The sequence below is a fragment of the Capsicum annuum genome, chromosome 2 (genome assembly GCF_002878395.1).
Source record: "Capsicum annuum cultivar UCD-10X-F1 chromosome 2, UCD10Xv1.1, whole genome shotgun sequence".
Lineage (NCBI taxonomy): Eukaryota > Viridiplantae > Streptophyta > Magnoliopsida > Solanales > Solanaceae > Capsicum > Capsicum annuum.
In genome coordinates this window covers 23791476-23804508 of record NC_061112.1, presented here as the reverse complement: position 1 = coordinate 23804508, position 13033 = coordinate 23791476, and the positions used below count along the sequence as shown (strand labels likewise).

General features: G+C 41.3%; 1 protein-coding gene across 1 annotated transcript in view; it reads right to left on the bottom strand.

Annotated features, from left to right (window-relative positions):
* The window catches only part of LOC107857627 (eukaryotic translation initiation factor 4E-2), a 46550-nt gene extending 35764 nt beyond the window's left edge, over positions 1 to 10786 (bottom strand). Inside the window, exon 1 of the mRNA XM_016702482.2 lies at positions 10362 to 10786. Coding sequence (XP_016557968.1) covers positions 10362 to 10624 — 263 coding nt within the window. The 5' untranslated portion in view covers positions 10625 to 10786. The remainder of the gene's footprint in view (positions 1 to 10361) is intronic.
* Positions 10787 to 13033: the final 2247 nt, after the last annotated feature.

Sequence of the window (13033 nt, the reverse complement as noted above, 5' to 3'; positions counted from 1 at the left end):
CCGGTGCGCTTGGGATGGAGAGGGGGTAGGGAGAGAGAAAGAGAGAGGGAGAGCCGGCGACCGGAGGTCGCAGCCGGCGATCTGGTCAGCGCCGGCGACCTTAGGTCGGAGCCGGCGACCGGATCGGGTCGGCGCCGAAGGTCAGCGACGGCGCCGGGGACCGGGGGCCGGTAAGCTGGGGGTGGAGAGAGGGTAGGGAGAGAGAGAGAGGGGGAGAGAGCCGTTGGGAGAGAGAGGGGGAGAGAGCTTGTTGTCCAAGAAGAACAATCTTTCACTCCAAAGTCACTCTAGACAATCTCATGAAAAGGAAATTTCTTTTAGCTAATAGATGTTACAAGTGTAATTGCTTCATTAACCACCTGTTCTTACACTGTCCAGTTGCTACAGAAGTGTGGAATATGTTCCTCTCCTTTTTTGGTCTGCAATGGACTATGCCTCGCACTGACAGGGAACTTTTTGTCTGTTGAGTTCTTGGAAAGTTGGGAAGGCCATCAGAAAAATCTGGTCTATTATTCCCGCTTGTATTTTGTTGTGCTTATGGTCGGAAAGAAACCAAAGATGTTTTGATGGTATCGCAACTGCCAGCTCCGATCTCAACGCCAGATGCCTAACTACCCTCTTTAGCTGGGTTAATCTTACCCCTGTTTACAGCCCAGATTCTTTTTTGGATTTTATTAGCTCTCTAGTCCTTTGATGGACCTTTGGATTTTATCAGCTCTTTAGACTTATGAAAGGCTTTTGTTATCTTTGTAATGAGCTGATATTTCTTCTTTTGTAACTATGCATCTCCTTGATGCCTCTTGATTTATAAAACACTAAATGGCAAGGCAATGAAGACAAGAAGAACTTCCACCTAGGTAAATGGAAGGAACTAATAGTGAACAAGAATGCAGGTGGCCTAGGCATCAGGAACATAAGGAAGCAAAACCAAAGCCTCATATTGAAGTGGTTGTGGAAACTTGCCAATGAAGATAATATGCCATGGAAGGAGGTCATCACAGCGAAGTATGGCACGGAGGACAAGTAGATGACAAAAGTTGTTAACACTCCATATAACTGCATTGTATGGAGCACAATCATGATTCTATGGCCTACTTGTATTCCAAAAGACCTCCTTTTGGGAGGACAAATGAAATGGAGCAGCTTCTATGAAACAGTTACATCCGGAAATGTACATGTTATGTCAACAACACAGGCCATTGTGGCCACAATGTGAACTGGTCAAGGCTTGATATTGTTCTTAAGGAGATATTTGTTCTTAAGGAGATACCTATATGACCATGAAGGAAGTAGAGAGGGTAACTGAATTCCAAAACTCAGTAGATAACTTCAGCGATCTTACTGAGAAGGACTTAGCACTTGCTGGTTGGTCAGGTGACATCCAGGTCAATTCTCAGTGAATTCAACATATAAGGAACACAACAAGACTACATATCAAGAGACAGACTGGCCATGAAGGATGATCCGAAAACCAAAGGTGTCCTACAAAGTAAACTGCTTTTTGTGGTTGTTGACAAAAGAAGCAGTTTTGACTCGTGAAAATCTGAACAAAAGAGGATATCAGTTAGCCTCTAGATGTACTATGTGGGGAGAGCAAGCAGAGACAACTACTTGCATTGAAAGTGGACCGAACGGCTATCGAGAATGCCCATTTGCGTAAAGAAAATCAGGTGAGTGAAACTAGGAAGCACCAAGGGAGTTCTAAGCAGCTGGAATAGGGATGGCAATGCTTCAAGAAAGGAGAGATGGAAGATTGTCCCAGCATGCATTCGGTGGAACAATTTGGAAAGAGAGGAATATCAGGAGCAGCTGAAATAGGGATGGCAATGCTTCAAAAGAGGAGAAGAGATGAAAGATTGTCCCAGTATGCATTAAGTGGACAATTTGGAAGGAGAAAAACATCAGGAGCTTTGAAAATGTGCAGAACAGCTGAAGATTAAAATGAACTGCTTGGCTCTTTTCTATTTTTGGTGTAAAGAAGATACTTTCACTAGAATATAAGACATCTTTGATGTACTGGATTGTTTATAGGCATCGTTTGATTAAGCTTAAGTTTTCTATAAGATGCAATACTTATTGAAGGGGAACTACACTTTTGGTTGTCGTATACCTGTGGATATATATATACTAAAGTTAAAGTTTCGAAAAAAGAAATACAGTATTGTATTAAAAGGGAAAAACACTGAGCCAATTCAACAAAGCATAGTTATAAGTTGCTCAATTCTTCAATCAAATCTAACAAGATAGTTGAATCTGGTACAATCACTAGTTTGCACCAAAAAGCTAGCAACGAATAACTCCAAACTTGAGGCTATTAATGTTTCTCTATTTGCCTTCAAGTATAATGTTGTTTCTATCTATCCAGACAGTCCACAAAACTGCTTTTAGAGACTTCTTGTCCCGCCTCTATTCAAGAATTTAAGAAATCTAGGGTAGAGAAGGCATAGTCCAACTCATGCCTAATATAGCAAAACTAATTTCACAACTAAGATATGATCTTGCAATTGAGAAAGAGGTGATTTGCATCCCTTTTCTGTGGACGCAAGAGGTGATTTGCAACTTCAGCATGAGACTTCACAGAGAATATGGACAATTAAACTCATGCCTAGTATACAAAAAACGAACTCCACAACTGAGATGTGATCTTGCAATTGGGAAAGAGGTGATCTGCATCTTCAGCATGGATGCGTGCTCATCACAGAGAATATGAATAATTAATTTTCAACTTCTTCTTCAATTGATCCAAAGATACCCATCACTCCAAACATCACATCATATCTTTAGATAGGGGTGGACATGGTATGGTATGGTATGGTATTCGAAACTTCGGTACCGTAATTTATGTATTCGCTTTTAGGAATACCATACCATTACCATACCAAATTAATTTCGGTATGGTTCGATATTTTAAAATTCGAATTGGTATTTTGTGGTATAGAGATGGAATAGTTAAACAGGTGATAAATAATTTTTATTTGCTCTGTTTCTATCTCTGTGAGGACTCCACCTTCTCTCTTTCCATCTCTCTCTAAAGAACCTCCACCACGAGCGCCGCACCACCAAACGGCAACAACAACGACGGCCAGCCTCCTTTCGTCCACCGCTTCCTTCCCTTTTCTCCCCCCCTTCGGGCGACCACTGTATCGGTCACCATCGACGACGACAAGGCGACCGACAACCGCTCCAACCAGCTTCAGCCAGCGAAGACCCACCAAGAATCCGCCTCCAGCCGTCGCGCCTCCTCCATCAAACAAGCCAGCCGTAGAAGATCCGACCAAGCACCGCGCACCAGCATCCCTCTCCGGCACCGTCGTTACCACCGGCGAACAGCATCGCTGCTGCCACCTCTCCTCCTCAGCGCCGCCCCCAGGCGCCTCTCTCTTCTCTTCCCGTCAAAGCAACAGGAATAACCACCACAAACCGCCTCCATTTCCTGCCATCACGTCCTCGCCGGAGTTAATGACCGGCGAGGCTCTCAATGAGACACCACTACGAGTATTTTTGGTAGGGGACTGGATTGAAGAATATTGGGCTTGTGACTTGTGGGGAGTGCTGGCTGCTCTAGTCTGATAGCTGTGGTCCCCTAGACTTTTCGTTTGCTCTCCCCCCTCTGTTCGATTGCCAGTTTCCAAAACTTGTTTTTACATGTTCTGGCTGTTATTTTGCTTCCACCTTTAACCTTTAACATTTAACGCTCACCTTCACGCTCCACCCCGACTGACCGGCAGCTTCTGACGCCGGCGACGGCGTCGATTGAGCCGGAAAAGGTAAGGTTGAACCTCTCTCCCACCCCGGATATCCCTCACCCCCAGTTCCTCTTTGTACTCGCCCCCCCTTCCCCCCTAAATTCCCTTCTGGTTCCGTCGCTCCGATCGCCGGTGGAACTACGATTCCCGCCGACTCAACACCGGCAACAGTGAGGGGTTTCACCTGCGGCAAAATAGGTAGGTCAGACAGGTGGTTCGGGTTAGAAGACGTCCAGATCCCGGCAAAATTGCAGAAGGCTCTCCGGCATTACTCAGGCAACTCTCCAGCGACACTCCGAAAACGTACCAGCAGTCCTTTTACCAGCGACCTTACTTCGGCAACAATTTTTGACATCAAATTGACGGAACCAGCAGCTAGCAGGCATACTGGTGACATCTACACTTTTAGGCATTTAGCCACTTCAGTCAGTTTTTGATTTCCTGTATATTATTTTGTTGTCGTGTCCCTGTCTCTTGTTACGGCTTCTGTTTCACTTTTTTGGCATCCTTCCTGTTGCTTGTGTGGGTAGTAGTGTCTGGCTGCTTTATTTGGAGATTGTTGTTGAGTTGTGTTCCGGATTAGTACATCGCTTGACTTAGTATTAATTTGTGGGGTAGACTTTTTCCGCGATTATTCCATCTACTTTACTTGTACCTTCCTTTTCCTGTTGTTGCTTTATTACGATCACCTCTTATGTTGCTTCATATTATTTATCGTACTATCTCCTGTATCTTGACTTGCGTGTCTGCTGTAGTATATTCGTGACTTGCACCGCTCCTTATTATTTGTTTGGCTGTCCTAGGTGCCAGGCCATTAGTGTGCTCTATTTTTCTTACTGTTAGTTTTATCCTTACTTTGGTTTTTCTTTTTCTCCCTATTTGAGTTTAGTTTTGTTTCTTGATTATTTCTTCTAATTTGTGTGAGCCTTGTATTTCCTGCGGCTGCTTTGTTACTACCATTGTTTATATTTTCTTATATTTTCTGGTAGTAGTGGCCGTGGGCGTTGATGGTTGGATAGGGTCATGTCCGAGGGGGTTGGGGCGGGGGGCTGTTGTGGGGGCGGGGGAAAAGGAAAGGGCGGGGGTGGGAGGGAGGCCAAGGTTTGGCCACAGGGGCGGTAGAGGAAGATGTGTGGATAGAGATGGTAAGCTGAGGGTTGGGTCTTGGAATATAGGGACTCTTCAGGGTAAGTCCATAGAACTTGTGAAGATTCTTAGAAAGAGGAGGATTAATATTGCGTGTGTTCAAGAGACAAAGTGGATAGGGTCTAAGGCTAGGGATGTGGATGGTTACAAGCTTTGGTATTTTGGGAGCGAAAGGCATAGAAATAGAGTTGGCATCTTAGTAGATGAAGAGCTTAGAGGTCAGGTAGTAGAGGTAAAGAGGATCAGCGATAGGTTGATGACTATTAAGTTGGTTATTGGGGGGTTTACCCTGAACGTGTGTAGTGCTTATGCGCCGCAAGTGGGCTTGGATGGGGAGGAGAAGATGCGGTTTTGGGAGGCTTTGGATGAGGTGGTGAGAGGCGTGCCTAGCTCGAAGAAGATTGTTGTAGCAGGAGATTTCAATGGGCACATCGGGGCGTTACGGGGAGGCTTTGGTGATGTGTATGGTGGTTTTGGTTTTAGGGAAAGAAATGAAGAGGGGGCTACTCTATTGGATTTTCCGAGGTCCTTTGGGCTGGTGGTGGTGAACTCAGGCTTCCCGAAGAAGGACAATCACCTGATCACCTTCCGAAGCGCGATAGCCAAGACCCAGATTGACTTTTTGTTGCTTAGGAAAGGGGATAGGGGGTTGTGTAAGGACTGTAAGGTCATCCCGAGTGAGAATCTTTCGACCCAGCATAGGCTCTTGGTTATGGATTTGGGTATAAAGAAGGAAAGGAAGAAAAGGGGTGAGGAGTGTAGACCTAGAATTAAGTGGGGCGGCTTGAAGCCAGTAAATGCATGGGAGATAGGGGAGAAGTTGGCGGGAATGGGGACGTGGGAATGTAGGGGAGACGTGGATAGTATGTGGGATAGGGTGGCTAGGTGCATCAGGGAGAATGCTAGTGAGGTGTTGGGTGTTTCTAGGGGCCGGCCGGGCATCATCGGGGGGGTTGGTGGTGGAATGGAGAGGTTAGGAAGAAAGTGGAGACCAAGAAAGGGGCGTATGCTAAGTTGATTGAGAGTAAGGACGAATAAGAGAAGCGGGTAAACAGGAAAGAGTACAAGTTAGCTAGAAAGGAGGCTAAGTTAGCAGTTACGGCGGCTAAGACGGCAACTTTTGAGAGCTTGTATGAGGGGTTACAGGAGAAAGGAGGGGAAAAAAAGTTGATTAGACTTGCTAAGGCTAGGGAGAGGAAGGATCGTGACCTCGACCAAGTGAAGTGCATTAAGGGGAAGGACGGTACAGTGTTGGTGGAGGACGGCCACATTAAGAATAAATGGCAGTCGTATTTTCATAGGCTCTTGAATGACGAAGGGGATAGAGCTATTGTGTTAGGGGAGCTGGAGCACTCAGAGGAGTGTTGCGATTTTAGTTATTGTAGAGGTTTCAAGGTAGAGGAGGTTAGAGAGGCTGTTCGCAGGATGCAAAGGGGTAAGGCGACGGGGCCTGATGAGATACCGGTGGATTTTTGAAAGTTTTCTGGCGAGGCTGGTTTAAGGTGGTTAACTGGATTGTTTAACGAAATTTTCAAGACGGCGAAAATGCCCGAAGCTTGGAGGTAGAGTACTATGATCCCTCTTTATAAGAACAAGGGTGACATTCAGAGTTGCAATAACTATAGGGGTATTAAGTTATTGAGTCACTCTATGAAGATTTGGGAGAGAGTGGTCGAGGTGAGGCTGAGATGGATAGTGTCTATTTCGAAGAACCAATTTGGATTTATGCTTGGCCGCTCGACGACGGAGGCAATTCACCTGGTACGGAGGCTGGTGGAACAGTATAGGAAAAGGAAGGTGTTTATCGACTTGGAGAAGGCATACGACAAAGTCCCCAGGGAGGTGCTTTGGAGATGCTTGGAGGTGAGTGGAGTCCCGGTGGCATATATCAGAGCAATTAAGGACATGTATGATGGAGCTAAAACTCAGGTAAGGACGGCGGGAGGAGACTCAGAGTATTTCACTGTCTTGACAGGATTGCATCAGGGATCTACTTTTAGTTCCTTTTTGTTTGCTTTGGTGATGGATGTGTTGACGCGGCGTATTCAAGAAGAGGTGCCTTGGTGTATGCTTTTTGCAGATGATGTAGTTTTGATTGATGAGATGCGGTGGGTGTAAATGATAAATTAGAGGTGTGGAGACAAACTCTTGAGTCTAAAGGGTTCAGGTTGAGTAGGAGCAAGACAGAGTATTTGGAATGCAAGTTTAATGACGTGAGGCTAGAGAATGAGGTGGTAGTGAAGTTGGAATCACAGGTGGTATGTAAGAGGGATAGTTTCAAGTATCTCGGGTTCGTGATTTAGGGTAACAGTGAGATTGACGAGGATGTCACGCACCGTATTGGGGCAGGATGGATGAAGTGGGAGCTCGCTTCGGGGATGTTGTGTGATAAGAAGGTGCCGCTTAAGCTAAAAGGCAAATTCTACAGGATGGCAATCCGTCCGGCCATGTTGTATGGAACAGAGTGTAGTAATGAAATCCGTACAAAAGGCATGGAACAAGATGGCAAGGCAATAAATACGCCACGTATAGGGAATAGTGAACAAAGAATAGTAAGCAATCGTAGCACAACATGCAACAAGGTATCATAACAAGAATAATACACCTACCAAGTAAAGCCCTACCCTACCGACCCAAACTAGCACTAACCTTCTACCCTAATACGCGTCCTCCAGATCTTCCTATCTAGAGTCATGTCCTCAGTAAGCTGAAACTGCTCCATGTCCCGCCTAATCACCTCTCTCCAGTATTTTTTCAGCCTACCCCTGCCCCACCTGAAACCATCCAAAGAAAGCCTCTCACACCTACGAACCGGTGCATCCGTGCCCCTTCTCATCACGTGTCCGAACCATCTCAAACGGACTTCCCGCATCTTGTCCTCCACCGAAGCCACTCCAACCTTCACCCGGATAGTTTCGTTCTGAACTCTATCACCCCTAGTAAGCCCACACATCCAACGCAACATCCGCATTTCCGACACCTTCAATTTTTGAATGTGAGAGTTCTTGACTGGCCAACACTCCGCTCCATACAACATGGCCGGACGGACTGCCACCCTGTAGAATTTGCCTTTAAGCTTAGGCGGCACCTTCTTATCACACAGCACCCCCGAGGCGAGCTTCCACATCATCCATCCCGCCCCAATACGGTGAGAGACATCCTCGTCGATCTCACCATTCCACTGAATCATGGACCCGAGATACTTAAAGCTATCCCTCTTACACACCACCTGAGAATCCAACCTCACTTTCACCTCGTCCTCCTGCCTCAAGCCATTAAACTTACATTCCAAATATTCGATCTTGCTCCTACTCAACCTGAACCCTTTAGACTCAAGGGTCTGTCTCCACACCTCTAATTTATTATTCACACACCCCCGAGTCTCATTAATCAAAACAACATCATCTGCAAACAGCATACACCAAGGCACCTCTCCCTGGATACGCCGCGTCAGCACATCCATCACCAAAGCAAACAAAAACGGGCTAAGAGTAGATCCCTGATGCAACCCTGTCAAGACAGGGAAATTCTCTAAATCGCCTCCCGCCGTCCTCAACTGGGTCTTAGCTCCATCATACATGTCCTTGATAGCTCTGATATACGCCACCGGGACCCCACTCACCTCCAAGCATCTCTAAAGATCTTCCGTATGCCTTCTCCAAGTGATAAACACCATGTGCAGGTCATGTGCAGGTCCTTCTATCTTTCCCTGTACTGCCACCAGTCTCCGCACCAGGTGAATTGCTTCCGTCGTCGGAAATCTCAAGAATATGGTCGGTATTCCTGGAAGAATCCGACAGAAGAAGAATAATTCAAAAAATTGATCAAAAAACTCACTCATCAGCGCATGAACCAGATCTCGCTGAAGAAAAAACAGTCATCGGCGAGTGAGGGTGCATGAGATGATATTTTCTGGTGATTCTTGACGGGGTTTAGTCGCATGAGATTTACGAACCTCGTAGTAGTGTTGGTTTCCAACAACACTTACCAAACTGAAGATTACACAAATCAGTCACCGAAATTAACGCACAGTGACTGAATTTTCTCACCAATGCCCTGATACCATGTGAGAAATAATAGAGAAAAGATTATTATTGAATTGTCGATCTACATAATTTTTTTTTTCGTCATATGTTATCTATATAATTAAATTGAGACCCTATTTATAGACACTACATTACAATCCTTTTTCAAGTAGGATTTTGTATACTATTCATATTCCTACTCGTATTCTAACATAGTTTATATGTCGTAATATATATTACTTGGCCATATCCTAGCACCCATATCCACATATCCGCACTCGAGACCATACCCCAAAATTCTAAAATTTATGTGATGAAGAATTCAACCTCTAGATCAGCACCCATATCGAATACCCGCACCGAGTCTGAGCAACAGAGCCTCAACGTAAGATCACATCCTCTTCCACAATAACCTCTAGGGTGTATTTGTTATGAAGGAAAATATTTTCCATGGGAAATGTTTTCTTGACAAACAAGCTGATTTCTTACTTATTTTCTAGTGTTTGGTAGGTAAGAAAAAAATATGTTACCTTAGGACCATTTATATGTAATCTAGCAAAAGACTAGAGAGGTGGATGGCTGAGGAGAATACAATAAACATAGAATGTTACTTGTAGAACTTGTTTTCCCAGCTCCATTAAGAAAGTCATTTTCCTTATTTTTAAGGAACTTGTTTTCCTAGAGAAAATATTTTTCAAAATTTTACCAAACTAAACACGAAAAAATAAGAACATTTTTTGACAAATGTTTTCCTTCATACCAAACACACACCCCCTAATCTCAAAGTAAGACCACACCTCACACTCCGTTCAAGGAACTTTGTGCCTCAATGCAGGGCCTAATTCTGATTCCACATTTGAATATGGCAGTTCATATCCAAGACATAAACATTGCCATCTCGAGACGTCGTTAAGTATATGATCTGTCAAAAGTCTGGTCGACTTGATGTATACCATCCATTCCCAATTCGACGGCCACAACTATATTCCTCATTTCTTTATCTTTCCATTACATTGAGATACCAAAAGGTGGGGAGATGTAAATTTGAGCACAACTATATTTCACCTTAAATTCGTGTTTTGACCTTCATGTTTCAACGCAGTGATATTATCTAATCTCGGGCCTTTGAATTCCTCTAAACGCTCACTACTAAAGAACGTATAATCACAACAAGTTAATATACTCAAAGAAGAACATTACACATGAATTGACATATTAATTAGCGATAATTAAAGGGTGAAGTAACAAAAATAGTCTAAAAGCATAGTCAGCATATATGTATCGGTGGGAAAGAGGATTTCATAATAACAAAACAAAGATCCGATCGTAATTATATTACAAATAGATGGCAGATAATCAGAACAACAGAAACCCTAATCCTACAAATGAAGTTTTTCTCAAAACCCAAAAAAAAAAAAATGCAAGAAAGAAAAGTTAATGGTACCTCCAAAAATCTTCAGCAGTGGAGAAGGTGTAAATGGGACGAATGGAACTACCCCAAGCAGCTTGCTTCGATTTCCCTGAAGGGTTATCGAACCAAAATGTCCAAGAATGTTCTAGTGGATGTTTCATTGTGATTGGTTTGCCTAAGGACGACGACGTCGTAGCATTCGATTCCCCCACGATCTCTCCTTCCTCGCCTCCGTCTTCCATAGATGATGTCTTGTATTCCCCTAACATCGTTGTTTTGTTTCCTTCATCAGCCATTTTTGTGATTTTGGTTAAATGGATTTCAGATTTCAGTTGAAGACGTGAGTGAAATCCTCACACAAACTATGAAATTGTACTCGAGTGAAAGTCCGTTTATTTGTTGGCCATATTTACAGTTTTGACCCTACCTCCACTGCTTCTTTTCCACTTGTAAGGCACCTTTTTTATATTCGATAGGGTATTTTATAGTTTGATAGAATACGAAATTTAATAAATAAAAGAAAAATTGATGGTTTTTATTAAAAATATATTATAATTATTTTTAATTAAGTGGGATTAATAAGAATAAATGTAAAATTATATTTTAAAATAGTTATCAAATGAGAAAATATGATAATTTTTAAAGAACGGATATAAAAAAAATGGCGACACATAAAATGGGACAAATGATCTACTTTGACTATTACATCCCTATTTTTAAAACTATTACATCCCTATTTTTTAATTATTACAAAAATTAATCTCTATTCAATAAATATGCTCTAATTAATCATTATTCAATAAATAAAAAGAAAGTTGAAAAAAAAATCATTATTTGTTTGAAAAAAAATCAGAAGCATTTTATTTCTCAACGGTTTTCAAAAAAGTATTTTTAGTGAGAAGTAGTTCGTATTTAACCACTAAATTTTTAAAAAACATATTTTTGAACAGCAATTGTATTTGAGCAAGCTTTTAAAAGTGTTTTACGTGTATTTTTCAAAAAAGTGCTTTTGGAGAGAGACTAATTTTTTTAGCTTATGAAAAATTATTTCTGCTACTCTCCAAAAGCATTTATTTTCTCCCAGAAACTTGATCAAACACCTCAATTTCTTAAAATAAGCACTTTTGAGAAAAAAATACATTTTTAAGAAAATATAAGTTTGGTTAAACGGGCTATTAATCTAAGTAATCACAATTTTAAAGCATGAGCATATGCTCTTTGTTTAGACTAATTTTGTATACATATGTTGCACGTGTACATTAAATCAAGCGGTCAATTACTATAAAATGTATTAAAGAAGAACAAATTATTAAAAAAATAGAAATGGACTAAAATTATTAAAAAAATAGAAATGGACTTTAAACAAATTGTAATATCTTGTTTTTTTATTTCAATAATAAAAAATATAACTTAAGGCTCTTTTATAAATTAAATATAATAATTCAGAGTTCCTAATAAATATACATTACTTTTGTAATTTTAATTTAGATTTCAACTTTAGAAGATAGCAATATATGTGTGCACACACACATTTGTTAAGAGCAAAACAACCTATTTAATATTTGGTGTTGAAACTACACACTCGTATAAAGTTACTTTTAATATTTGAAATTAGGATATAAATTATATATTGCACTGTTTAAAATTTCTTTTCATCAAAAAATAAAGGAAAAATGCTCTATTACCATCTTCAATTGTACGCGAAAAGACTGAGACATGCCCGAACTTTAGGAGGGTCCTATTACCCCCTAGACTAATTAAAATCGTATTTTTGACAACCTTAGTGCCTATGTGGCACACACGTGTGACTACGTGGACCCTTTAGTGTGTTGTGTCACGTATGTGCCACATAGGCACTAAGATTGTCAAAAATACGATTTTAATTAGTCCGAGGGTAATAGGACCCTTCTAAAGTTTAAGTGTGTCTCAGTCTTTTCGCGTATAGTTCAAGGTGGTAATAGAGTATTTTCTCAACAATAAAATTTGTCTTTTAATTATAAATTGCAGGTGTCCACATGTCAAAGAACATGTTGAAGTAAATCACATTTTGTAACATTATTTTACTATGAGCAACTTGTTCGTTCTTTCATATCTGACTACTCTCTCTGTTTAAAAAAAAATGACATACTTTGACTTGGCACAAAGTTTAAGAAAACAAAGAAAATTTTCTTAATCTTGTGGCCTTGAATTAAAGTTATGTCAAATGTACCAAAATTTTCTTTAATCTTGTGGTCCTAAACATGCCATGTGAAAAGTTGAAATTAAAATATTGCCAAAAAAGGAAAGGGATCATTTCTTTTTTAAATGTACTAAAAAGGAAAGTAGGTCATTCTTTTTTAAACAGAAGGGGTACTACTTTTTTTGTCTTTAATTTTCTTTATTATTTTTTTCTCTTGTTATCTTTTCTTTTTATATGTTAAACTCAGGACAACGCACACGCATTTGTTACGATCCAAAATAGGCATGCGATGATATTTGTCAAATTTTTTGGACAAGTAACCTTAATCCAACCCGAATTCACAATTATGAAAGTATATAAGCGGAAGAAAAGAGAATAAACCCATATACCAATTGAGACGGAGGCAATTTATTTTTCGCAACACCACCACTTAGCATTTATGCCACACTGCACAACTTCAACCACACATACACAACGTCTAAGTAAATTAGATAAGTATAAAGCAATGTATAAGCACTCAACAATA